At 39.4% G+C, this 26,969-nt stretch overlaps 2 protein-coding genes across 2 annotated transcripts; one reads left to right on the plus strand and one right to left on the minus strand.

The window, feature by feature from the left end:
• The first annotated feature begins 203 nt into the window (after positions 1-203).
• slc30a5 (solute carrier family 30 member 5) lies at positions 204-12,105 on the plus strand. Its single transcript, XM_041969974.1, has 16 exons — positions 204-736; positions 1,310-1,432; positions 2,749-2,815; positions 3,017-3,102; positions 3,255-3,342; positions 3,563-3,650; positions 3,737-3,813; positions 3,897-4,067; positions 4,389-4,677; positions 4,759-4,967; positions 6,049-6,206; positions 6,285-6,414; positions 8,960-9,188; positions 9,266-9,492; positions 9,615-9,743; positions 11,822-12,105. Exons 1-16 carry the CDS (start codon positions 666-668, stop codon positions 11,990-11,992), a joined length of 2,313 nt encoding a protein of 770 aa, XP_041825908.1. The 5' UTR covers positions 204-665; the 3' UTR covers positions 11,993-12,105.
• A 58-nt stretch (positions 12,106-12,163) lies between these two features.
• Positions 12,164-26,187, minus strand: LOC121629982 (MAM domain-containing protein 2-like). The gene is made up of 15 exons (XM_041969976.1): positions 25,985-26,187; positions 25,725-25,835; positions 22,656-22,945; positions 20,616-20,700; positions 20,255-20,392; positions 19,056-19,333; positions 18,200-18,293; positions 17,859-18,005; positions 17,437-17,556; positions 17,194-17,339; positions 16,796-16,892; positions 16,550-16,708; positions 14,868-15,121; positions 12,561-12,645; positions 12,164-12,487 (listed from the first exon to the last, which is right to left on the minus strand). Exons 1-15 carry the CDS (start codon positions 26,013-26,015, stop codon positions 12,441-12,443), a joined length of 2,082 nt encoding a protein of 693 aa, XP_041825910.1. The 5' UTR covers positions 26,016-26,187; the 3' UTR covers positions 12,164-12,440.
• Positions 26,188-26,969: the final 782 nt, after the last annotated feature.

Genomic DNA, 26,969 nt, shown 5'->3' on the forward strand with positions numbered 1-26,969 from the left:
ATAAATCCCATCTCTATAACTTAAAAATGTCTTACTTTTTACTTAATAACATTGGCAACATAATGAAAAAATGTTTTTTTTTCTGATGACAAACCCAAAGCCGTCGATATACTGGAAAAACATGTGATATTCACCAATCAAGATGAAGTATCACCTCCGCGTTGCAGAAACTTTTAACTGCGCAGTCGCGACCCCTGAACACGTGACGTTGAATGTCGTGTCCGGAAGTGTCGTGGCTTATATGGACAGCTGGGAAATTGTATTCTGTCATTGTGGACTTTTGCGTTTGTTTTGGTTATCCCAATCTGAAAAGTATATTATTTGACTCTAAATAAGTGCTCACATGGGTTTGTTTGACAGGCAACGCACCCGGTGGACGTGACGCGTCCAGAAACTTTTCCGAATATTCCATCTGGCAAGCCAGCTAGCTAGTTAGCTAGCTAGCTAACAGGCTAAGGAGACAGCCAGATGACAGATACTTGTGTGTTTATGTACAGTTTATAAGCTAAATAAGTACACACGAGAAGATGCATCAGAGGCAGAAGAGACCTTGTTATATACTTTAACGTTAAATCGATCCAGGTTAATACCACTATTCTGGTAACAGCAATGTAAAGGATATTAGATATATAACTAGTGTAACTTGGCGTGTGTGGTGTTCAAAAATGGATGAGAAATACAGCAGCAACGTATTATCAGGAGGGAAGCTGGGCATGGTCGAGGTACCCGATTCCAGGTAATCATATCACAGATGCTGTAGTACATATTTATGTTTGTTAATATATGTCCACAGTCATGAAATGAAACTTTGTCTAAGCTGCGTTGGCTAATCCATGAGCTTGTTGCTCATTTGTTGATACTATAAAATTTCTACTTTTGGGATTGCTTTAGCAACTACACACATGTTGGATCGAGTGAAGGGCTATGGTATTTCTTAATTGACATGTTTAATGATGGGATGGTTTACTGGAGGTGCTAACCTTTCTCTTCTGAACTGGTACTGCACTTATTAATCAAAACTTATTTATAAAGCATGTTTTAAAACAACAATGGTTGACCAACCATATATGATAAGATAAACCATGGGCACAAGCTCACAACAATACACATACAGCCAGCTGATAGGTTGAATGTCATTTTCAGTGCTTATTTGCATGGTTCATTCTTCTGCTCAGCCTTTTCAAGGGTTGTGTGTCATTACTATGATGTTTTGTGTTTTACTTTCCTTTTGTGTTGTCCTTGTGTATAACTTTCCTTTGTCCCCCTGGCTTGTACTCATTTAATTATTTCTGGTCTCTTCCCCCTGCAGATTAACCAGGTACATTGTTGAACTTATCATCGCAAAGCTCCTGAAGGCTTTAGGGATCTTTGAATCATATGACATCCTCAAAGTTATTCACATAGTTCATTTCATCTTTGTCTTAAAATTAGGGTAAGTACTCCATTATTTTATTACTTGTAGAACTTTAAATTATTCTGCTACAGTGAAATTGCTCTTTCTATTATTGTTTCATATAATAATCAGCACCACTTGCCTAATATTAGCAAAACTGCCCTGACTCATTGAGGTCTGAAGTGTGCTAGACCTCTGAAGTTATACTATGGTACCTGGCATCAATAGTAGATCTTTTAATTTCTGTAATTTGTAAGGTGGATCCATGGAACAGACATAGCTGCCCAGAACAATCTCAGATGCTCAACTGGATGGAGATTAGAAGAATTTGGAGGCGAAGCTAACACTATGAGCTGCTCCCCAAACCATTTATGAATCATATCTTTTTAGATTGCACTAGCACACTCAAATAGGTCTAGTCGTGCAGTATAAGCTCCAAAGTTGTGCGTTTTGTGAAAACAGTAAAGCAAAAATGTCTGTTAATACAGCTAAATTCCCAGTAAAATTGCTTTCATTCAGCTGTCTCTCTGTTTCTCATGTAAGATGGAGCATTATGTCAGATATTGCAGCTAAAAGGCAGCCCCTTAGGAGTTTGTGTTGCTGCATAAAGCATTTACAGACTGTTGCTTTGTTCTACTAAGATCCTGATAATACAACCACAGCATCACTTGACAAACACCATCTAATGAACTCAAAAGCAACATCTGCTCACTGAGTTTAGCTATAATTACATGTATGATGATCTCCCACAGAGAAAGTTAGAAGCAGTAGAATGATTTCTGTCCATAATTCTTTCTAGTACCGTGTCTTCCCCAGCTACATGGATCTTTAAAGTAAATGTGATTAATTTTAGTCTAGTTCTGATGTTCTTGTGTCTGTTGTGAGCACATTCAGTGGGGCACCCTAACAGGCCTGAGGTTACGCTGTGTGATCTGATGCTTTTTGATCTGAACCAGCATGAACATATTTGAGTTCTGATATGAGCCTTGGTTACCCAATGGCCTCATTTACAGTTCACCAGTTTTTCTTCTTCAGACCACTTTTGATTGGTCCTGACTACTGCAGACTTAGAACATCCCACAAGAGCTGCAGCTGTGGAAATGTTATGACCCAGCTGTGTTGCTACCACAGTTTGGCCGACAATCACTCGAATACTTAAACTTGCCTTTTTTTCCAAGGGCATAATGTTCACTTACTGTCTAAATATCCCACTGTGGGGTGCTGTTGTAACTAGATAATTAATGTTTTTCACTTCCCTGTCAGTGGTCATAATGTTGTTTCTGTTGTCATATAAAAAATATTTTGATTATGTAATTTAATAGTAGCAGTAAATAATTTTCTCTTTGTTTTTTTAGGAGCGCTGTTATTCTGCTTTTCTTTCAAAAGCCTTTTTCATCTGGGAAAGCCATCTCCAAAGGACAGGTTTGTAGGTTTGCTGCTTCTTTAATAGGCAACCTGTTCAGTCTCTCTTTCATTTGGAAAGAAGAGAAACATATATTTTTCCTTTTCTGGTTCTTCTATTTTATCTCCATTTAACAATAAGTATATATGAATGTTTGTTCAGTCAGCCTGTGAAAGCTCTTCTGTGGCCTGGTTAATGTAAAAATGCATTTTTCTTTCTAGTGGATAAAATTAGTGAAGCACGCCATTTTCAGCTGTGTCATATCCCTCCTGGGCTTCTTCGGTCTAACTCTCTGTGGTCCTTTAAGGTAAAATAAGTGAATATTTGTTCAGTTCAGTTCAATTGTGTTTAAATAGTTCTAGTTGACGAGAAGTCGTCTCAGCAGTTTTTATGCAGCATGTGCAGCTCCTGCAGATCCAACTGTGTTCAGATTGTTAAAATCTTTCTTGTCTTTCATAGGACACTTCTGCTTTTTGAGCACAGTGATGTGGTGGTCATCGCCCTCCTCGGTGTCCTTTTCACAAACTCAGGAGGGGGACCTTCCAAGGTAGGAGCCCACCTGTACAAACAGCTTAAAATAATGAGATTTTGAATATTTTCTAGTGTCCGTGTGGATGCTGTTGAGTCACATTTGTTCTGTTGGAGAGTTTTTTTTTATTCTTCATATTTGTGGTAATTATCTCCATTGCTGCCATCTTTAGTGTGGTTGATCTTACTTCAGATCTAACTTCATGGTCTTTTCTGCTGGTTTGTCTTTGACTGCTCAGACCAGAGGGGCTGTTTTTTTCATCATCGCTGTAATATGCCTCTTCCTCTTCGACAACGATGATCTCATAGCAAAGATGGCCGACCACCGTATCCTTTAATCCATGTGAAAGCCTGTTCTGTTTTTTTCCAGTCTTTGTTTGTGCTGTGTTTACCTTGACTGGTCTTGTAACCAGCTGAGGGACATCATGACAGCGCACTCACTCATTTCCTCTACACGGCTATTTCATTTTTGGGAGTTGCAGATCATAAAGTGAGCAAAGCTACTGTGACATTTTATTTATGTATTTCAGCGTTGCTTTTGACTTATAAGATCCTTCCTGTTCTTGTTGTTAGGGTGGCGTTGTGCTGCTGGTGGTCTCGCTGTGTTTGAAGGTGGGCTTCCACACAGTCTCTCGAAAACTGTCCGTGGAAATCGGTGGTGCCAAACGTCTCTACGCCCTCGACAACCTTGTTTCTGCCATGGTGCTGCTGCCCTGGGTGATAGTGCTGTCAGCGACCACAGAAGTAAGTCTACAATTATCTCAACGAAGAGAAAAAATCTACTGATTTTGGAAAATGTAAAGACAGAAATAAATAAAGAGAGTGAAGGAAATTATGATTGATGATGTATGTCTGCTGGTGGAGATCCAGAGCAGAGGGTGGTAATTACTGCCCAACTTTACATCCAGTTTTAATTCCCAAAGAATATCATCTGATTTTAGAGAACTCCACACAAGCAGGAAGCTTACTTAATCTTTCTGGTGCACGATAAATAAAAATGTCTTGTTTAATGACGACCTCTCACCTTTAATGTCATTTTGTCTCCCTCTGAATATCTTTCTCCAGAGTAAAGTGGAGTCCTGGTTGTCTCTCATCCTGCCGTTTGGGATGATAATCTTCTCCATCATGATCCTGGAGTTTTACGTTGAGGCCACCTGCAATGCAAAGATGGAGACGCAAAGGTGCGCCCGCTACGGCACCATCGCCCTCTTCCTCAGCGCGCTGTTGTTGGCAAACTTCTGGACTCACCCTCTGACGGACCAGATCCGTGCCATGAGGAAACCCCCCCAGCAGGTCAGCACGGAGCACGTGCTCTCTGGTGGAGTGATAGTTAGCGCCATCTTCTTCATCATGTGTAAGTAACAGGCGTCAACAAAACATAGATGCTGTTTTTATTTAGAGACCAACCTTTTCTGTTTTCACCCTCTCTCTGCAGCGACCTGCATTCTGTCGTCTCCATCAAAGAAAGGGCAGAAGGGAACGTTGGTGGGTTACTCTCCTGAAGGGACTCCTCTCTACAACTTCATGGGTGACGCCCTGCAACACACGTCGCAGTCTCTACCGAGATTCATCAAAGATTCACTGAAGCAGATCCTGGAAGAGTATGACTCCAGACAGATCTTCTACTTCCTGTGTCTCAACCTGGTACGTGCAGCAGTGATAATGATCACTTTATCTGTAGGCGCCTTTAAGGGCACTAAAGACCACCATACAAAGACAATTTTGGCATGGCAAGAATTATCTGGCTTTCCTTAAACAGCAGTAGAAGAAGAAACTGTGATTTCCAATGTAAACAAAAGCCACAGCGTGTGCATCTTTATTTACATCTTTATTTAAGTTTCTCCCCCTTAATTAAGAACTTAATTTTAAGTTATTTCAAAATGTCAATCAATGAATTTATGTCACATAACGGCATGTTATCCACTGGACATGATGTAAAGTGTGGGATTACGTTACCATGATGTAACAGGACCATTTCTACCAAAAATTTGTAATATGTATAATATAAGAATAGAATAGTATTTCTATTCTATTCTATTCTATATGTGTTTTTATGCACATGGATCAGAACAACAATCAACAATCGATTAGAACGAAATCTGAATGAGTTTGATTGGATCAGAATCTTCTGATCAGTATGTTTACATGAAGCATTTTAAATCCGATGCGTGTGTCCATGTAAACATGGCTGATGAGGATGGTGCGGGATTTTTTTCAAAGTCTGCACTCGAGGAAGAGGAGGATGATAACAAGCTAAATATGTGATGTAGCAGATGCAGGTTTTTTCCAGGATTTTGGAAAGGGAAGGGAATGTGTTTGACAGACTGGCAGGATCATGGATTCAGTGGTGACTTCTTATTATTTTCTTACTTTCTTTACTTTATAAATGTGTAAAATGGCAAAACAAGATTAAAGTGCTTGAAGAAACACCATCATTTTGACCTTTAGAGTTTAAGTAAACTCTAACAGACAGTGGGAATCCAAATGAGCTGCATCTCCCACCTCATTTTCCTCCTGCTTTCCCACATCTTTCTTTTTCTAACTTCTTTATTAATAAAATGAAACAGTAATAATATAATCACATGAGATTACATTGATGATAAAATGTTTAATTAATCTTCAGGTTGTAAATTGAACGTCAGCCTTGTTTTAAAGCTTTTTGTCTGGTGCGTGAAGGTTGATTTGACCTGGGATCATCTCCTGTTACTTGCTGTCCACATTTCAGGCTTTCACCTTCGTGGAGCTGTTTTACGGCGTTTGGACCAACAGTCTGGGTCTTATCTCTGACGGCTTCCACATGCTGTTCGACTGCTCCGCTTTAGTCCTGGGCCTGTTTGCCGCCCTCATGACCCGCTGGAAAGCCACCAGGATCTTCTCCTATGGGTAAACATGAAGCCGTGAAGTATTTCAGCTTTAGCTGGAACTTCTAGAAGCTGACCCCAGCGTTGTTGTTTTTTATAGGTATGGACGAGTGGAAATACTTTCTGGGTTCATCAACGGCCTGTTTCTGATGGTCATCGCTTTCTTTGTTTTTGTGGAATCAGTCACCCGTTTGTTGGATCCTCCCAACATAAACACGGACATGCTGACTGTGAGTTCACTTCATCTATCACACTATCTGCAGACGTGGCTTTTTTACATCAGGCCGAAACACTTAATGACATTTCTCATTCTTTTGGTAACTTTTTGGGCTTTAATGAGCAAATTTAGGTCGGTGAATTGTAATTTTTTTTAACATATATTCGTTCTCTTTCATAACACAGCTCACAAAGAAATGATCAATACTAAGAGACTAAAGAAAACAAGCGTTAAGAGCCACTCTGTGTGCAAAATGAGCCAAGTGTGGTGTGTTATTGTGGAAGAGTTCTCTCATCTGGGGAATAAACATTGTTAAAACTGTGAAGGTTTCCAGATGTTTTATAAAAAACCTGTATTAAGTTACAAAAGCTTCTCAGACAGGAAGAAAGTCTAACGGCAGGTTTACATCCAGAGAAATGAGTGTGTGGTTGCAAGTCCTAAACCGTGCTGATGGGAGTGTCCAGTTCAAATCAGTGTAGAAAATCAAACATTAGAAGCTGCAATTTACCAACGACACTGATGTAAGACAGAAAATATAAACATGAACCTGATTACCATCCAGTCCAGGGTCATGGGAAGGCAGCTGGAGCCTATCCCAGCTGCTTTCAGGCGAGAGGTGCAGTACTCCACTCCATCAACCTGCTCAGTGATACCTGTCAAGTCTACGTCCTACATTTACATAAAATGGTTGTTTTTGTTTTATGGTTCATTCTGAGGGTCCATGAGGTCCCTCAGTGCCTTAACAGTAAAATATCTGTAACCACGGACACACTGATCACATCAGCATTTTTCTCACCAGGTGTATTTCAGTGGGACTGTGTTGGTAGCGTTTGATGAAAAGCCTCCATAGAGGAAGCTTTAAGTCGCCTTCTGTAGGAAGAAACTAGTCGTATGTTTTGTTCAGGCCTCCTCTATAAACTCTGATCTTTACTTTTTCCCATTCCATCATCCTGGTAGATGGCAGCAGATTTTTAATCCTTCCTTCAGTCATCTAAATATTTCCCAGTGCTGTATGCTGAGAAACAGTCCCACACCATGATATTCCCACCTCCAATCTTCACTGTTTTTGGGTTATGTGCAGTGCCACCTGTCCTCCAAACATGGTGTATTATGGTATCCAGACTTTGTTTTTGGTCTCATCTGACCACTGTGTTTTGATTTTTTGTTTGTTTTTTTTTTCAGCAGTTGAGTGGTGAGCATGCACACAGGCAACGGTTGCTAATTGTTCTTATTGAAACAATTATACCTGCTGTTTCCAGGTCTTTCTGTAGCTTTCAGATTTCAGCTGTTGTCTTGGCTTTCTACCTCCTTTAGCTCCTCTCTTTCTTCATGTATTTAATACCTTTTCCCAGTCATTCCATTTCATTATCCCTTAAATGTCTTTGAATGTGAGGATTATTTGGGATTTTACCAATATCTGTTGAAAACTTAATGTGAGTAGGCTCATTAGAAATATATTTACTGAGAAAATTGTTCGTGTTTGTTTGTAGAGCTTAAAAAGGTTTTACTGCAGCAGTTGTTTTCGTCTGGTTACAAATTCCAGTTCATCTTAGATTTAGTCTGTTAAGATTTAACAAGCCTCAGGAGTCACTCTGATAGCACCTTCTACTGGAAATCTTAATATTTTTACACCGATGGTGAGTCTCTCCTTCACACCCCTTCTCGGATCGTCGGTGTTTTGTAGCAGCTGTACCTCCTCAGCAGAGCGACAGCCATGTCAACCACAAAATTTCAAAGGTGCCTTTTTTTCTCTGTGGTGAATAATCCTGAAACAGGCAAGCACAAAGCAGATTAAATCACTCCATTTTTTATTCAGACACCCTCCTCCTGGCTTGTGCTCTAAAAGGCAAATGTCTGTAAATCCCTGTGACCATAACGTCCAGCCAGTTTGCACTTGGTGCAAAAAGACAGAAAATTGTCCAAGTACAAGTCTTTTATTAAGTCAAATAATGTTCAGGACTTGGATCTTGAGAAACATGTTATGAATGAATGAGAGTAAATCACCCTGAAACTTGGCTTCTATTAGGCAAACATTAATTTAACAGGAAATAAAACACCAGGTGGCATATTAATGCGTTTAAACGTAGGATTAAATTAAAATATAATAAGCTTAAATATGATAAACTTTTTCTAAATTGGCAATAAAATCTGAAAGTACAGTCTAAAAATCTCAAGTATCATCTTAAAGTCAAATGAAAGGGAATCCCTGAATTTACTGGTTTTGTTAACAGTCAATATTTTTTAATAAATAAAATAAATTTCTCTAGATTTACCCGTTACATGCATCTTATAAATAAATCGGAGATGTTGGGTGCTGTCTGCATTATTTAATGTTAAACATTATTGTTATTTTTACATTATTCAACAAGGTTATTAATTAAAATATTACTTTTACATTGTAAAATATATGAATCTTTGTATCTGTAACATTGTATGTGAAAAAATATTTGCATAGAATTTTTTTTTTTTACATTGAACTTTTTTTACTTTGATCAATATTGGTAAATGTTTTTTAAAGCTTTTCTGTTAATGTCATGTCTGTTTATATCCGTCTGCAGCCGGTCTCGGTTGGAGGCTTATTGGTCAACCTGGTGGGCATCTGCGCTTTCAGTCACGCCCACTCCCACGGCAGCAAAAGCTGCTCGTCACATGACCACGGCCACTCCCACCACGGCCACTCCCACAGCGAGCACAGCCACGGAGGTCACGGACACTCTCACGGCGCACACAGTGGACATGGGCATTCCCACGGCTCGGGGGGTGGAGGCATGAACGCCAACATGAGAGGTGTGGGCTCGAGTCAGATTCAGGCGTGTGGGACAGTTCAGACACAAAATAACCCTCGACTTCTTTTCTTGTTTCAGGTGTCTTCCTCCACGTTCTGGCTGACACCTTAGGCAGCGTTGGCGTGATCATCTCCACCATCCTCATCCGTCAGTTCGGCTGGTTGATCGCTGATCCCATATGCTCGCTCTTCATCGCCACGCTCATTTTTCTCAGTGTCATTCCTCTACTGAAGGATGCCTGCGAGGTTCTCCTCCTTAGAATTCCTCCAGAACTGGAGAAGGACCTGAACAGTGCGCTGGAAAAGGTGAGGAGTCACTGCTGACGTAGATGTCTTTAACAGGTGGTGGCCTCATCACACACTGGAGTAGCAGCATATCTAAGCTCTGGAAATCTTAGCAACATCTAAACTGAGTTTTCTTCTTTTAGGTGGAGAAGATTGAAGGAGTTCTGTCCTACAGAGACCCTCATTTCTGGAGGCATTCAGCCAACGTGATTGCTGGGACCATTCACCTCCAGGTGATGTCAGATGTGGTGGAACAAAGAATCATACAGCAGGTTGGCACAAATAAGCATTTTCCATCACTCAGTGTCATCGATTTACATTTTTGTATGCCTTTCCATTTTACTCCACACCACTGAAGTATTGACTGACTTGTCTTAGAAAATATTTATTCAGCTGTTATTATTTTTTCATCCAACATCAAGTAGAGGAAACACTTTGGGGAAAAATAATATTGAATCATGAAGAAAATAAATAAATAATAGAGTTGGCGCTTTGTTGCATTTTCACTGGCTTTCTTTCTATCGATCAGGTTCCAGCTTTCTTGTATTGTAATTCCCACAGATCAGTCTGAAATCCAGTTTGCTGACATGTCACAAAGGTTGAACGCTGTTTATGACGAGATGCTTTATCCTGAAAAACAACCTCAGAATCAGAAACATCCCCAAAACATTGGTGTCCACCTGCAAATTCACTGTAGAGATACCCACTGCAATCTCCTCTGGTCATTTCAACGTCAACCCCATGTTGTCGTATAAATTTGTTTGCCTCTTTAAAGGAGTTTTATTGTCTTTTCTAGTGTTACTTCTCTTTATATGGTCATGTTTTCCTTACAGTAATCTGAGCTTTTCAAACTCCCAGTGATCCCAGAATTAGTTTCTTCTTTTTTAAGCCTATTTTTAGGCCTCTGCTTGAAGATTGCATGCCCATGATGAAATGAGTTTATCTGTAACCACAACATCTATTTAAATACTTTTAGAGTCGTATCAAAGGGAGATTAGTTGTGTAAATATCAGTATATGTGTTACTGGTGAAGAATAAATGAAGATGGCACATAGCACAAATTTAAAAGAATTCAGGCTTGCCTAAAAGAAAAAAAAAAAACACTTTCAGGATGAATCTGAATATCACTGGCATGATGCAGCTGTAGCTGTAAATCTCTATAAAATCATAGTACAATATTTGAACATTATCTTTGCAAAGGCCAACAATAGTTTCTTTTCCATTATCCCTAAAATTGAGCCAAACCTAAATATCGCAATAAAAAACTGGTAATGGAAACGCCTACATTTTGAAAAAATTCTCAAATATCGCTAAAACATTTTTACGCTCTCATGACGTGGTTGTTTAGACGTGTCGATATAGAAGTATGAAGCAAAAGTGTTTATGAAACACTTTTCCTCATTTACATGTCACCAGACGTGACGTAGGGGGTCGTGTGACTAGTTCATTTTAAGTAAAGATGGCGCAGTACGTCTGGATGGAGAAGACTGACATCTTTTTACAGATAATTAAAGAGAAAAAATATAATCATCATCTTTAACAGCAAACAATGGCGAAAGCAGGAATCAGAAATTTCTTTCCTCCTCAAAATGGAGTCTCGCAGGATGAGTTTTTACGAGAATTACTGCTAACGCGCTAAACACCGTTCAATGGAAACACCTGCAAATCGCAGTAATTTAAAGAAAGGAAAACTGTAATGGAAACGCAGCCACTGATCATGTGATGCAGAACAAAGAAGCAGTTCTCAATGCCCCCAAATTTGGAGACGTCAGGTTTTTAAAGGTTAAGAAAATAAAAGAAAAGAACATCGTTAGCTGTTATGTGATGAATATGTTTGGGGTCATGTGCAATTTGTTTAATGTTTTTAAGGGAACAAAACACCTGAATCAACATCCTGAAAGAGTGGTGACACCATAAGATGAATTGGAGTTACAGCAGAGCTCTGACTGGTCAGAAAGACTCATCTATCTGTAGGCATGGACTTCAAAAATGGCTCCTGTTCATGAATTGTGCAGCAATCAGCATGTTTATTAACAGGTTGTTGAGTTACATAAGGCACTTTAGTTTTTTTTTTCTTTCTACTAACCTGAAATGAGCTCTGATTTTCTTTTGGAAGCAATAACATGTTTACAAACACTCTTCATTCCTAAAAACCTGCTGTAAACTCACTCAAAGCAGTAGTGACACCAGATAGACCAACAGGGAGTTGTGTGTCCCGCCTCTGTGTCATTATCACTACGATAAGCAGCTGATCTGGCCTACGTCGAAGCAATTCTGTCTGAAGTGGAAAGAAAAGCAGATCCTGCGTGAACTCATGAAAACCTCTGACTGCAAATCTCTTCCTCTTTAGGTAACGTCCATTTTGAAGGATGCAGGAGTGAATAACCTGTCGGTCCAGGTGGAGAAGGAGGCGTACTTCCAGCACATGTCCGGGCTCAGCACCGGATTTAACGAAGTCCTGGCAATGACGCAGCAGATGGAGTCCATGAAATACCTAAACGATGGGACGTGCATCATGTGACGTCCGTTTAGCTGGACCAAATGAAACTTTTTTTTCTGGTGCGACCATCACGTTTTTCATGGAAATGTACAGTGTATGTGTGTTTTAAATAAATCTGAATATATTGGTTTTGATTTCTTGTCAGTCGTACGTTATTTCAACAGTTCTCAGTGGAAAGAGGAAAGATATATCTCAAAGAACATTCTGGCTTTATTTAAGCAATGAGCATTAATCTAATGCATATAAATGTGAAGGAAAACACAGTTTAACACCCTCTGTTGCTACAGTGCAGAGAGACATGCTGACTGTGACACAACTGATATGTGTTGCCCCATGAAAACAGAAATACATGAAAGGTTTCCTTCGTCCACACGCTCGGACTGACAGAAGTTGGGGGTCGTCTGAAATGTGCAAAAAAAACAAGTGAGAAATGTGGAGAAGTCATGCATCCTACGCAGCCGTTTGTCTCCTATTCAATCTCATTGGAGGTTCCCACGGTGGCCCTGATCTCCGTCTCTGCAGAGGAAATGAATGCATCAGTAGCAGAATCCCTGATTTATTATCTAAATATCTTATGTAAGTGGCCTACCTGGGCAAGGTCCCCCTTCCAAAACAATGTCATCTATGGCGATGTCGCTCCTTACTGAGGATCCTCTGGTTGCCTCAAAGACAATCTAGACGGACACAAGATGACTTCAATTTAAAAGCTGTTTGATTAGAGGCAAATGTCTACAAATACAAGTTTGTACTTGATGTTACTTTTCCCATAATACAACAGCTTAACAACTGAAAACCCAAATATTCCAGGGTGGACCCCTTTTTCCTTCAGAACTGCCTTGATTCTTGGTGTCATAGATTTAATCAGCTGCTGGAAACATCCCTCAGAGGTTTTGCTTCATATTGACATGACAGCATCACACAGTTGCTGCTAGTTTGTCCATGATAAGAATCTCCCGTTCCACCACATCCCAAAGCTGCTCTATTGGGCTGAGATCTGGTGAGTGTGGAGGCCGTTGAGTTGAACTAAAGTACTTCATTGTTCCACCAAGGCAGGAAATTCTTCCTTCATACACACTACAATACAAATGTTAATCATTGCAAACACATCAGACACAGAAACACAATCAGCCATCTACATGCAGCCAGCACGCTATGTATGTATTAGCTAATTAAATGTATTAGTAATTTATTGACTACAGTAACCGCATTGGGAATAAAAAAAAAAGTCTAAATCTTATGGAGCTTTCCTTTGGATGGCAGAGCTGTACAGTTAAAGTCTTTTGTTGACAGCCAACTAGCTTTCCCACCGTCTTCACCACCCTGTTCAATGTGTTCCTGTTTATTACTATCAAATGTCTAAACCACACAGAAATGTTACAAATAAGGATGCTCCGAATAAGACTCGCATATACCTTTGGTAAACATTAGTAGTGAATTCAAACTCTCTTAGCCTCTGGCTGGATTGCTTACATATTTAATCTGTGTTGTTAGTGAAGCCCAGCTTATCATCTCTGTGTGTACCCAGATCATTTTAAACATTGGATTGTATCTACAGTCTGGTCTGAGTGTCAGTGAGGGGGGCTGTTTGATTTAAGCTTAGCTCTTCGGTTTAACAATAATTAGCAGAGAGGTGCAGTATTATTAAAAAGGCTCAATAATGCCATATCATTAGAATATTTAAAAAGTTGGAGTCCAGTGAACTCATTGTCATGCTCTTGAAAACAGCTGGAGATGATTTGAGCTTTGTGACATGGTGCATTATCCTGCTGGAAGTAGCATCAGGAGGTGTAACACTGTGGTCATAAAGGGATGGACATGGTCAGCAGCAATACTCAGGTAGGCTGTGGTGGTTAAACCATGTTGGTTCTAAGGGGTCCAATTTCTGCCAAGAAAATATTCCCCACACCACCAGCAGCCTGAAGCTTTCATCTGAATGTTGCTGCTGAAATGGAGACTCATCAGACCAGCAACGTTTCTCCATCTTCTATTGTCCAGTGTTGGTAAGTGTGTGTGAATTGTAGCCTCAGTTTCCTGTTCTTAGCCGGCAGCAGGCACCCAGCGTGGTCTTCTGCTGATGTAGCCCATCTGCTTCAAGGCTGGACGTTTTGTGTGTTCAGAGACGCTTTTCTGCAGTTTCTGACATATTCAGACGTACCTGTCTAGCACCAGCAATCATGCCACGTTTAAAGTCACTCAAATCTCCTTTCTCCCTCGTTCTTATACTCAGTTTGAACTTCAGCAAGTCGTCTTCACCGTGTCTTCATGACTAAATGTACAGAATTGCTGCCACGTGATTAGCTAATTAGATATTTGTGTTAAACAAGCAAATTGAACAGATGTACCTAATAAAATGGCCATTACACGCTATAATATATATACTAGTAAAGGCTTAAAGTTTAGCCCAATTCAAGGAAACATTTAGGTTTAACACAATGAAAGATTTGGGAAAATCTGTTCATGGCAGCACTGATAACATATGAGTAAAAATTAATAGAAATTAATAGTTTTTTTTTCTGTTGATCCCAGATAATGTTAATTTTTCAGTCAGGAAACTCAGTCAGGTTTGCTAACATAAGCAGCATAATGAGGGTAAAATCTTTCTTTTTCCCAGCCTGCATCTCTCTCCTGGTTGGTCTAGCAGATGACCTGGAAACATAGTTTTGCTCATTTAAAAACAAAGGGAGACAAGCCTCCTGAGAGAGCTTAGAGAGAGGAAGAGTCTTGCTTGTGACTGATCAGCTGACCTGATCAGACAATGAAAGTTGTTGCTTAGAGTAAAACATTCATTCATTCAATAAAAGTTACATAATTTGTATTTTTCAATCTTCTCTAAAATAACTAAATATGAACTTTTCTATTAAAAAATGTGGGGGGAGGAGCTTTTTTCCAGTCTTGCCTGATGCTGTCTGTCACTCTTGAACTCGACTTGGGCCTTCAGCCAGGCGAAGCTCTGCTCGCCGCTCCGTTGCCACAGCAACATATCCTCTCCATCCTGGTTAATGAAAACTCTCAGCTTGCCGGTGCCTGAGCCATACATGTGGTAGTAGAAGCGCAGACACTGAGGCCCCCTGGCTCCCCTGAAAGGGCGGGACAGCAGCCGGACGTTGTGGCTGGGAAGCATTGACGATGCCTCCATGTACAGGTAGTAACCTGGCAAACGGTAAAAAAAGATGTTAATCTTTTTATTGATTTTTATTTTTATTTTTAAACAGAAAGCATATCAAATATTTAAAGAAAGACATTTCAGTATTTCAGTCAGTAAATATCTTGGAACTGAAGAGACCAGTTTCTGGACCTTTAGAAAAGCAATGTTCAATTTGTGTTTGATATAGGATGATCAAACAGGATGATCATGATGCACTGAAAAGCTTTAACAGGTTTCAAGTTTCAAGTTGTTTATTTGTCACATGGGAATGCAAGATGGCCGTGAAATGCAGTCCACACGGCGTCTGGACGATGCCTCGCCATCTTGGATGGGTGAACTTTAGGCAAGTCAGCTCAGCACCCAACATATTCTACCATAAGGTCATGCTGTTCTGGGTGACTATGTGGTTCTGCATTGTTTTCAGAAATATGTTAGATCTTCCCTAAAAGACACGTCATCTTGATGGGGGCATATGTTGCTCTAAAGCAGGGCTACTCAATTCGGTCCTACGAGGGCCGCAATCCAGCAGGTTTTCCATGTATCCCTGCACCAACACACCACCACCACCACCACCAACAACAACAACAACAAATTCAAGCAGAAAAGTGTTTATTTATTTATTTTTTAAACTTCACCTAAGTTAATTTTAAACAATCAAGTTATTATTATCCCGAATTGATTTTTAGCTGTGTCCCATGCATACAGGGATGCCTTCTAATATTTTAATCTTTTAAAATAATTTATATGATGTAACATTCAAAGACTTTTACATTAAGAAACAATATTATGAAATTGCTCATATTTTGAAGTTTTTTTCCCAGATTGTTTTCCAGATTGTCTTTATTTCTGAGACACTACCTCTCTAAGGTGCTCTTTTCACACTAATTATTTTACTGAATTGTTGTTAATTAACATCATTTCTACAACATGCTCCTCTAGTTGTTATTGTTGTTGTTTTTTTTTTGTTTTTTTTTCAGAACCGCCATGTCCCTGGTCCACAGCGAGGTCTCCATGTATTTTGAATCTTTTAATATTATCTACTTTATATGATGAAATGTTTAGTAGTATTTAGTAATATTTAGAAATTCTTATTAATTTTACAACAAAGGAACAATATTATGAAATTGTTTCAAAATTATAAAACATAGTTTTTTTTTTGTTTGTTTGTTTTCTTTTGTTTTGTTTTTGTTTTTTTTGTGTCATTTTACTGACTTGTTTTAATTGAACCTAATTAGTTGCAACATGACCCTCTAATTGTTTCATTTTAGGGCCATTTGCTATTTCAGCCTTGTGGCTATTTTTGTCACTTTTCATGAAACAGTAAAATTCATAATTTTATTCATAATTTCTAAAGCATGACAACTTTTTTGGACTTGTTATAATTTTGGGTTACAGAATTAAAACTGGGGAGATAATATGGATGGTATCCTCACCAAGACCAGTGGTGTGGTCCCCTCTGGGTCCGGTGTATGAGGTTGGGGTGGATCCTCTCCTCAGCTCCCAGTCGGCAGTATCGCCCTGTTTAGTCTGAGCGTAACCACACAGCCCTGTCTCAAAGTCGCAGTTTCCGGAGAGAGGAGACGACAACAAACCTGAGAGGAAAAATTAAACTTTGTTTACTAAGCAAATTATTCTGCCTCTCGCTGTGTTTTTAAAAACACAAACATTACAGTTGTTACCTGCTGTAAGCTCGCAGTCTCCGAGGCTCACGCTGATGTCGTCCAGAGCCACAGAACCACATTCCCAGAAGCTACTGCAGGTGCTGACAAAAGCCACCTGAACAGCAAAGGCTGACAGTGAGCAGCGGCCGTCTCATCAGTGTTTCCATTGTTGGCAACAACAAAATTTTAATCTCTAGAAGGAGTTTGCTCTGGATGTTATTCATATCTGTTCTGACCTGTTTGTGAGATCCTTCAACCTCTTTTTTTTAGTTATTTCTTTTTACATAATCAGTTATTTTCCATTTTCCTTCATCACTCCCTTAAAATCTCTCTTCCTTCAGTCTTTAATGTTACACTTCCTCCTTCCTTTTCTCTGTGTTTTCTGATGTCAACATTCCCGTTTCTTCCCCTCTCACCTTGGAAGGCTGTGACGTCTGGAAAGTGACATCTGCCGCGATCCAGATTCCTCTGGACTTCTCCCCGAGAGTCCAGATCTTCTCTTGGCTGCCGCTCTGCTGCTGCAGCAGATAAACAGTCAAAGCCTGCTCCGTCTGGTTGAATCCTGCAATTTCCAGAGATATTTATGATCAGTCAGTCAGTCACAAAGATCCAAGTTGAAGATTCGCTCACACGTCCAGGACTTTTAAGATGCTGCTCACCCCTCAGAGAAAAGTAAAATCTCAGGCAGTACTTCATGTTCCCAGGCAGAGTTGGACCAGTTATGTGACTAACGTAGCCGGAGCGTGGGCCCAGTCGGGAGTGAGCCAACAGGAAAGATCCTGGAGGGAGAAGACAGCATTTATTTTCTTGCAAATTTTTCTCTTCTTCTGCTTACCAATGAATAGTTCCATCGCTGCTTGCACCTGCTTGTAGTTTGTTACTGTTTTGCTGCAAAGTTCCCTTTATGTGGCTGTCTTTGACATCAAAATAATGATTGTGACCAGTTTAAAAATCTAGATTTGTGTTTGAGTTCAACTTTTTTTGCATAAATCACTTCATATACAACTCTTCAGGATCTATAACAGGACTCTAAGGTGGTCTATCCAGGTCAAAATCACCAAATCCCTTTCAGTATTCCCACCTGACCCTGTGGTGTGGTCTCCATTCCTAAATATGTTGGGCTTCACAGACACTCTCCTCCATGACGACCCCACCCCCTGGTCTTGAGTATAAAGGCAAAGGCCTGAATCAAAATCACAGTTGGCGATGGAGGGGTCAAAGGTCGGCTCTGTGGAAAAAATCAATGAAATCAACATGTTCACAAACATTTTAGCAGCTCATCTTGTCTTGCATTAAGACCCAGCATTTACCTTCTATTTCATCCCATCGGTGTTTGGATTTTCAGCCAGAATTACAACACATAAGACATTTTTCTTGGTGATATATGCATGGGAGTGATGAGTGTCTGTGTCTGCAGCTCACCTGTGTCTGTGCTACAAAACTCTGAAGAAAAGGAAATGTCATCAAGTGCAACATGTCCACCACTTGGACTGTTAAAAGCCACTTCAAAGACCACCTAAAGGCTCAGACAGACACATGGAGACCCACACTCATAAAGGAAGCTGCACACCGTGCACACAGATGCACACACATGTACATTTCAGCTTTTTTTCTTCTGTAAACTCAGTTGTATATTTTATTAAAACAGACAATTCGAACTCTCCCTCAGTCCTTCTCAAGCTTTTAACAGGACATAGGAAATTAATTGCAACAGATGACATATAACTGTGTGAAATACTAAACACAGAACAGGATTAAACAGCTTGTAGAGCCAGCTTTTAGTATATGAAGTCAAAGTAATGATTTTTTCTGTCATGTTTCTGGGTTTGATCAGATAATTGTAATAATTGGATCAACATGCATTTAAGAAACGCAATGTTAGAAAACCCTGGTCTACATTTCCAGTCAATTATCAAATTTATTTCTGAGTACCTACGTATGTGGTGACGTAAGACTCAAATTTCCTGCTATTTCTGGTCTTTGTTGAATATGAGGCCCCCACAATCTTAGTGTTAGCTGTGGTAATGTGGGAGCCAATAAGTTTGCAAAATTGTCTACACAGGAAGATTTTATTTTGTTTTTGTTTATACTCGGGTTTCTCTTTTCCCTTTCCTCCATACTTATATACATGCAAACTTACACATGGCATTAATGCTAAAACATATAATTGACAACAAAGTGATCAATTTCTAAACCCAGGAATGCTTTATAGCTAAGAAAGCAACTATGTAGTGTATAAATAGAGAATTGGTGCTTCAGAGTCATCACACATACTGACCTGTACTGAATATGGTGCCTTCAGGTCCACCTGTACAGGTATCCATTCTCCAAGAGTTTCGCCCCAGTTGTTCTGGTCTTCTGACTCAGCCTTCCATAGCTCCTGGTACTGGCCCAGGCGGTCCCGGGTGAACACAGAGAACAGGTTTCCTCGGCCCTCGCTGCGCTGGTACTGAAAACTCAAGCACCCAGACATCGGCACCGTTGTCATGGGAGAGGCAAGTTTGGCCACCTCTTTGGAAGTCTTGGTGTAGCCGGAGTCCGCGTACATGAAGTGACCTGGGAAAAACTCCAGAATGTCACTGATCTGAGAGTTTCTGGGGTTACTCATAACCTGCAAGGAGTTACTTGTTGATTCAAAGGTTAACCTGGGAACAGAGCATCACAGATTCAGACTGGCTTTGTCCCATGTGATGGCTCCCAATGCTTTTAAATGACTATAATTCAAACTGAAGATGCTCCTAATTACATGTTTGCAGCTCTGAAATCTACTATAATGTGTAGGTTTGTCTATCCAAGTCTGAAAAAAGAAAACCTTCTGGTTGCAGTTTGAATGATGTTGTCCAGATCATCCTGCTGGAAGTAGCATCAGAAGATGCTCCACTGTGGTCATAAAGGGATGGACATGGTCAGCAACAATACTCAGGTAGGCTTTGTTTAAACCATGTTCAGTTGCTTTAAAGGGACCCAAATTGAGCCTAGAAAATATCCACCACACCATACACCACCAGCTGCCTGAACGAGTAATAAAAGGCAGGATGGATCCATGCTTTAATGTTGTTTCCACCTAATTCGGACCTACCATCTGAATGTGGAGCTGAATATAGAGACTCACCAGACCAGAGCTTCTCCACCTTCTCCAGTTTTAGTGAGTCTGTGTGAATTGTAGCCTCAGTTTCCTGTTCTTAGCTGATGTGGGGTGACCTGCCGCTGTAGGCCATCTGGTTCAAGGCTGGACATACTGCCACATTAAAGTCACGTAAATTCCCTTTTCATTCAGATTCTCAGTTTAAACTTGCCCAAGTCATCTTAACCATGTCAACATGACTGAATTCACTGAGTTGCTGCCATGTGATTGACTGATTGATTAGCTATTTGTGATAATAAGCGATTAAACAGGTGTACCTAATAAAGTGCCTGTTGAGCTTAAATGAAGTGATTAAAAACACCTCTGTATGAAACAGGGATGGTCTAACTCACCTGTCTTGTTGTGGTATGTGTGATCATCTGGCATATCGTTGTGGAGGTGCTGGATCCGGCCTCCTCCCACATACCAGTTTACATTTACATTCCACTGGTTATTGTATCCACACAGGTGAGTCTTCTCAAAATCACACTCTGGAGGCAGACAAATTAAAAAGACGTAAGTAACAGATCTGCCATAAAGTATTTGTAAGAAAAAAGGTTTTTGTGGTGTTGTAACTTTAAAGTGTGTCAAGTGAATCTGGGTGTTTTAGGAACAGGGAGCAGATGGTCTCTATCAAAACATAGGCCCATATGTGGATGACATTTTCCTCTCAGGAAAGATGTGTGTGAGAAACATCTGTATGAAGTCACCAACCCAGGCAGTATCCAGGGCTGATGTGGATCTCATAGATGGCCACGCTGCTCTCAGCAATCATTCCAGGTTTACCTTCTATGACAACCTAGTCAAAAACACATGTTCAGTTAATACCTCATAACCATCTATAACGACTGACACGAGAATGACAGACCAAAAGGTTAAAAAGGTTGAGCACAATATGCGGAAAAGTGAGGTAGTGTTCAAAGCTCTGCTGAGAAGCAGACTGGCCGTAAAACTTGTTAAAATAAAAGGTCACGCCTTTATACGTTTGGACAAACGGAGAGAGCTCATAAAAAAATATTATCTCAAAACATTCATTTTGCTGCTGGTAATAGGCTGATGAGAATGAAGATTGACACAAACAGTAAATGGGGGAGTCAAACTAAAAATATAAACTAAAAGTAAAGAAAAAAACTACATGCAGAGTGACATATAAGCTAAATCTGTTTTGCTCTGAGTCTTAGACCCGAAAACAAGATAAGATTCTTTGTGTCAGATAAAATTGTAGTTTAATTCACTGAGATTTCCATTACATTTTAATAGCTAAAAATGATTTTATTTTTTCAAGTAATTTTGAATTCAAGAGCTTTTTGTTCTAGCTTTGTGATATGCTTGTTTTTAGCATGTGTTTGAGCTTGTGTGAGCACGTCGGAGCTTAACAGAACACATACTTCTGCTAAACACTCCAACTTTTCTAACTGTTGTGCGTCACTTTGGACAAAAATCAAGTTATACGGGCTGTTTATGTAAATTTTCACTACGGTAGCCTTAGCAGACTTTAATTAAAAGCTGTAAATGACAGAAAACAAGTTCAGCTATCTTTACTAGTGCTATTAAATGCATAAGTGTTTTTAAAGTTGATTAACCAGTAATAACTTTGACTTGTTTAACCCATACACCAAAATTAATAGAAAAATAAATAAAATTGTAACAATTTCTTTCAGTTGTCTAATAGTCAAAAGTTAAGTAAAATTTATTTTTGCTCAAACAGATAGCTATGTTAAGCTATCCTAAGCAAAGCTAAGCTAGCTATGTTCAGACAGATATTTAGCTAAGCTACGCTAAGCTATGTTTGTCCAGACAAACAGCTTAGCTAAGCTTTGCTAAACCAAGCTAAGCTATCTGTGTCCAAAGACTCCAGCTGCCCTGCAACTCTTGAAAAAGCAAAGAATTGCTTCTCTTTCTGTGTTAAAGTCTAGTTTTGAACAAACTTTAGCAGTCAGTTCTTTTGAAGTCAGTTCTTTTTAGGCAAAAAAAAAGTAGATTTTTGTGAGATTTAAAGGATGTATGAATTTCTGGTGTTGACAGAAATTAAAAGGCAGAGCCCTTTGGCAGCTGGTGTTAAGTTTGTACTGCTGACACATTAATTTTTTCACCTTGGGCCACACTGCAAAATGTTTATGTGCTGAGGGGCCCCTGTGCACATTGCACAGCTCTGGCACCATCATGTAGGTTGCAGTCCTGTCAGAGTCTGTTCTGCCACAGGATATAATATAAACATGTGCTGCACTGTTCCCAAAGTGTTTAGATAATGATAACCCACTTTATAATGAGCTCAATTTAGCATGCATGTGTAATGTCAACCTATATCTATCTTTTCAACAACAAAATGGAATATTTTCCATTTCAACTCTGTTTATTTCCAATTATATTCATTAATTACGTTGTTAAGATTAGTTAGTAACAAAATAAATGAGCATGGTGCAAATATAAGTCAAAAGTTTGGGCACACTTTCCTGTTAGATTTAATAGGAAAACTTTTGACTGGTAGGATAAAAATAATTGCTTTATTTTCAGATTATCATTATGAATGCTTGCTGTTTTTCTGCACCGTCAAGCCCAAAAATCCTCTTACACAATGTAAAAGCTAATAATCAATTCAGTCTCCTCAGACGATAATCTTTTTCTATTTATTTATTTATTTATTTATTTGCTCATGACAAGCATTTCACTTTTAGTACCCCTTGAGCTAAATGTCACTTTGTTTGTATCAGGCTGGTCTCCTAGTGAAACAAAGATGATATCTAAGCTTTTTACCCTGAACGGTTCAGTGCTGTTCGGCAGATCCATGCTTGAGATGACCCAGCTGTCGGAGGGCGCCTGGCTGCTCCACAGAGGCTTGTCAAAGCTCTTTCCTTTGGTACGCTGCAGGACCTCCACACTTCCTGACTCTGTGATCTGGTAGACAAGCCTCAGGCAACTCCAGTCTTCATGCTCTAAAACCGGACTCAGCAGAATTCCTGCTATCTCTCTCTTTGGCCCAGTACCCGAACCTGTGCTATCATACTGTTCTTCATTTATGGCTGCATCCACTGCAAGAAAATGACCTAAAAAATAAAAAGAAATAAAAGAAAAAGAAGTTGCGGATTTTATACGAAACTCCAAAATTTCAGTTTCTTAATGCATAATACTTTCCTCCCAAAAATATGGCTCCATGTTTACTTTGTCAAGGGAATTCTTGGTCCAACACAGAAAGTAAATAGCTAAAAAATGCATATGCTAAGTCCCTTGTTAGACCTAAATAAAATATAAACAAAATATGGTACAGGCTTCTCATTGCTTTGAACAATGCAGAACATAAATGTGATAAAAACAAAATGCTGTATCAATATTTGAAGCAAGATTTCAGATCAGGATTTATAACAAAGTAAAAATCTCAGACTTGGTTCAAGATAAAATCCTCCTTCACAAGTCTTCTCAGCTTCAGGGCTTTTGAGCTCTCCATACTGGTCTGTCATTTATTATTTGTCCCTGTGGAATGCTCTGCTGCCCAGGGGCTCCCCACAGTATATCCTGACAAACATTCACAAACATTCACACTGCTCATTTCCCCTTCAATTTGGAAGAAATCTAAATGTGCTTTTCTCCTCTTTGCCAATAAGCTGCAGTCATTTGTACATTATTTGTATGCATCAAACTATCATCCTATCTTAATTTGGATCCGTGTTATGGTTCTCCACAGATTTAGGAAAATAAGTAAGAGCTTAAAAGTGCCTTGACATGACATCACCTCTCTGCTGCACAAACCACAGAATTGGAAATAAAGACTAAGAGAGAAAAAACAAGGCGAACCGAGTGCACCACAACTGCACCAACTAGCCTGACCTTTTAACAAGCCTGCAGCAATAGCAACAAGGATGGAAACAGGAAAGGAGAAATTAAGTTGATGGACGAGACATGCTGCAACAGTAGGGCAATACTCAGACAACTATGGGCAAGAATTATGCCAGGGAAAAGTCTTAAACAGACCTAAACTGGGTCAGATTTTCAATGCTATAGAGATGCAGACAGCTGCCAGTTTATACAGTTTAGTGAAGTACTTGTAATTGTACTTGTACTTCACTTAGATTCCTGTTGTTGCTCCCCTTTTAATTCCATTCCATGAAATCTAATTAGTCATAAATTTTCAAAAAGGTCATTAGTTACAAACCAAAAAATGAATTATTGATAGAAAAATAATCAGTATAATAATGCAGCATAGTAACTACACATTATTTACAGCTGAATACAAGATAGACCAAACTGAGCAGCATCTCAACCAACCACAAACGTATAATGTTTCTATATGAGTGATAATAATCTACTTTTTTCGCAATACTTTAAAAGGTGGTTCTGTATTGTTGTATTTATCTTCTTTCTTCTAGTTATGCTGTGATCGGGATAGTTTTAGGGATCTGCAAACTTGTCATGAGAACTAGTAAAACTTTACAATTATAAACATGGGCATGTTTCTTGGAGCATAATACATGGAATTTTACAAAAGACTAAAAGTGTTATATCAGTCTTCACATTTTCAGAGTCGGCCTTTTTTCAGGACTGCATGGTGGTGTGGTGGTTAGCATTGCCACCTTATTGCATGAAGATTCCTAGTTTGAGTCTTGGCTGCAACCTCTTTGTATGGAATTTGTATGTTCTTTGAGTTAATGTTCAGGAGGTTCTCTCCTCCAGCAGTCCAAACACATGCATGTTGTTTGGATGCAGCTCGTCATGTTTGTTAATTGACACTTGGAGCGAATGTGGTCATATATGTTTGTCTCTGTTAAAGATTAACTACTTTTAAAGTATGTTTTAGCATTTTAATTTGAGGATATGATCATGCTTTTTCTTTTCCACTATATCATTTAAAGTACTCTAAAGAGTCTGTTGTTTATACATAAAGGTGAGCAGCTTAGCTCAGCAACAGCTAGGTTTTGCTAAGTTACCCTAGCTTGGCTGGCTCTCTTTAAGGCTACAAAAATACACTCAGAAGTTGAAATATTATTATTATTATTGTTATTATTTACATTGTCACATGACAAAATTATATATAGAACTTTGTGGGTTTGGATTGCAATAAAAGAAAAATGCATCCATTCATACAGCACTTTTGGTTAACGGACTGCACTTATGCAGCACTTTTCTATCATTTTGGCCAGTGTTAACATCTGTAATCATACTTTTCATAAAAATGTAAGGGTTGTTCTCCTGTATGTTCTCCCGTATATTAAATGAAAAGTGGTTAAATTTCAGGATAGTTTTACATGAGCTTAGGTGGAATACTATACATGTTCCAACATAAACATAACCTTAACCCCTTGAAGCATTCAATCAACATGACGAGATCCTGTTTACTGGTTCACCAAGAGGGATAGGTCTCCAGACATTTGAAGCTTGATCCATCTCAGTACACTTTGCATAGACTTCACTTCCAGCACAGAAGTTTATGTCCGTATTTGACTTGCACAACAAATGACAGTTTCTGCAGCAGAGTAATAACAGTAATAAAAATCATGTTCTGCGCTAATGATGCAGCTGTTGGTTTTGATCAGGCTACGACATTGCTTTGATATGGGTGTGTAAAGCACTCATTCATATCAGCTGCAGTACCAACCCCTTCGGGAATGCCTAAATGTGTTATTTCACTGACTCCAGATGTTCAGGGATGCAGGAATCAATGCAGACCAGATGGGATTCTTTTTTTACCAGAGTTGTTTAGTGATAGAGCCAAAAGAAGCACAAAAATGTCACTAAAAGAGCCTTGAATCTTCATTCAGTACAAAAATAAAATCTAAAATGTTTTTTTAAACATCTGATTAATAAAGATGAAGTTAAGCATTTATTAAGTACCATCTGAGTGCAGGGTCCAGCTTGTAAAGTCTGGATCCGACATATATCCGCAGGTGCTGGATTCAAAGTTGCATGAGCCTGGCAGCAGCTGGTCGTGGGCTTGGATGCTGGCTTTGAGTGCAGGAAGAGAAAAAGAGAGAAGAGACATTACAGAGAGGCAGTGGTTAGTATGAATCACCGCAACTGCCATAAAAATAAAATAAGAGAAAAAAAAAAGCTCTCATGCACCAGCACAGGCACAACCGTTGCTATGTACTCACCAACAAACATTAAGAGGTAGAATGGCAGCATTGCAGCTTTCTGTAGTTAAAAAACAATCTCAAAGGAAATAAGGGAAAATTAAAAAGTAACTCTTGCATCCACAGAGAAGAAAAAATTCGAAAAGTTGCAAATAAAGTTTGTTTTTGAAAACTTCTCGTGTTTGTTGCCTGAGTGTCTCTCCAGCTCACAGACTGGCAGCACACTGCAGACACTCTGTGGGGAGAGCAGGGAGGAGGAGGAGGAGGAGAAAGAGAGCGAGAGGTTGGAGAGGAAGAGGAGGAGAAAAGAAGGTGAATGAGCTGATGGGAAGCCAGTGAGGACTCAGGGGAAAGACAGAAAAGGAGGAGTGGGGAGAGAAAGGAGGAAGAGGTGTGTTTGAAAAGGAGAAAGTTGTAGACCAACCAATAAAGCTTTATTTAAAACAACCACCCTGGAGCAAAGTGCTCTTCAGAATATTCAAATAAAAGCCACAGATAACAGTCATAAGAGGCACAGGACATAAGATAAAGCAAGTTAAAGAGATAAAACAGCAAAAAGTAACTCGCCATAACGTACCACACACAGCAGGTAAAATAAGTATTAAACATGTCGCCATTTTTCTCAGAAAATATATTTTAAAGGTGCTATTGACATGAAATTTTCACCAACGAATTTACTTAATACTTGGTAGAAAAGAATGTGTTGGTAATATCAGCTTCAAGACGCCTCGTGTTTAGAGAAACTAGTCAATGCATTGCTCAGGTGTCATTTTGGCCTGTTCTTTCACACAAACAACCTTTAAATCTTAAATGATGCTTGGGCCTCCTCTGTGAACTCTGATCTTTAGTTCTTTCCACAGATTTTCTATTGGATTCAAGTCCGGTGATTAGCTGGGCCAGAGAAATAACCCTTTCTCTGAAACCAAGTGACAGCTACCACGGCTGTGTGTTTGCTGAAATATCCACCCTCGTTTCATCTTCATCATCCTGGTAGATGGCAGCAGAT

The sequence above is a fragment of the Melanotaenia boesemani genome, chromosome 19, assembly GCF_017639745.1.
Source record: "Melanotaenia boesemani isolate fMelBoe1 chromosome 19, fMelBoe1.pri, whole genome shotgun sequence".
NCBI lineage: Eukaryota > Metazoa > Chordata > Actinopteri > Atheriniformes > Melanotaeniidae > Melanotaenia > Melanotaenia boesemani.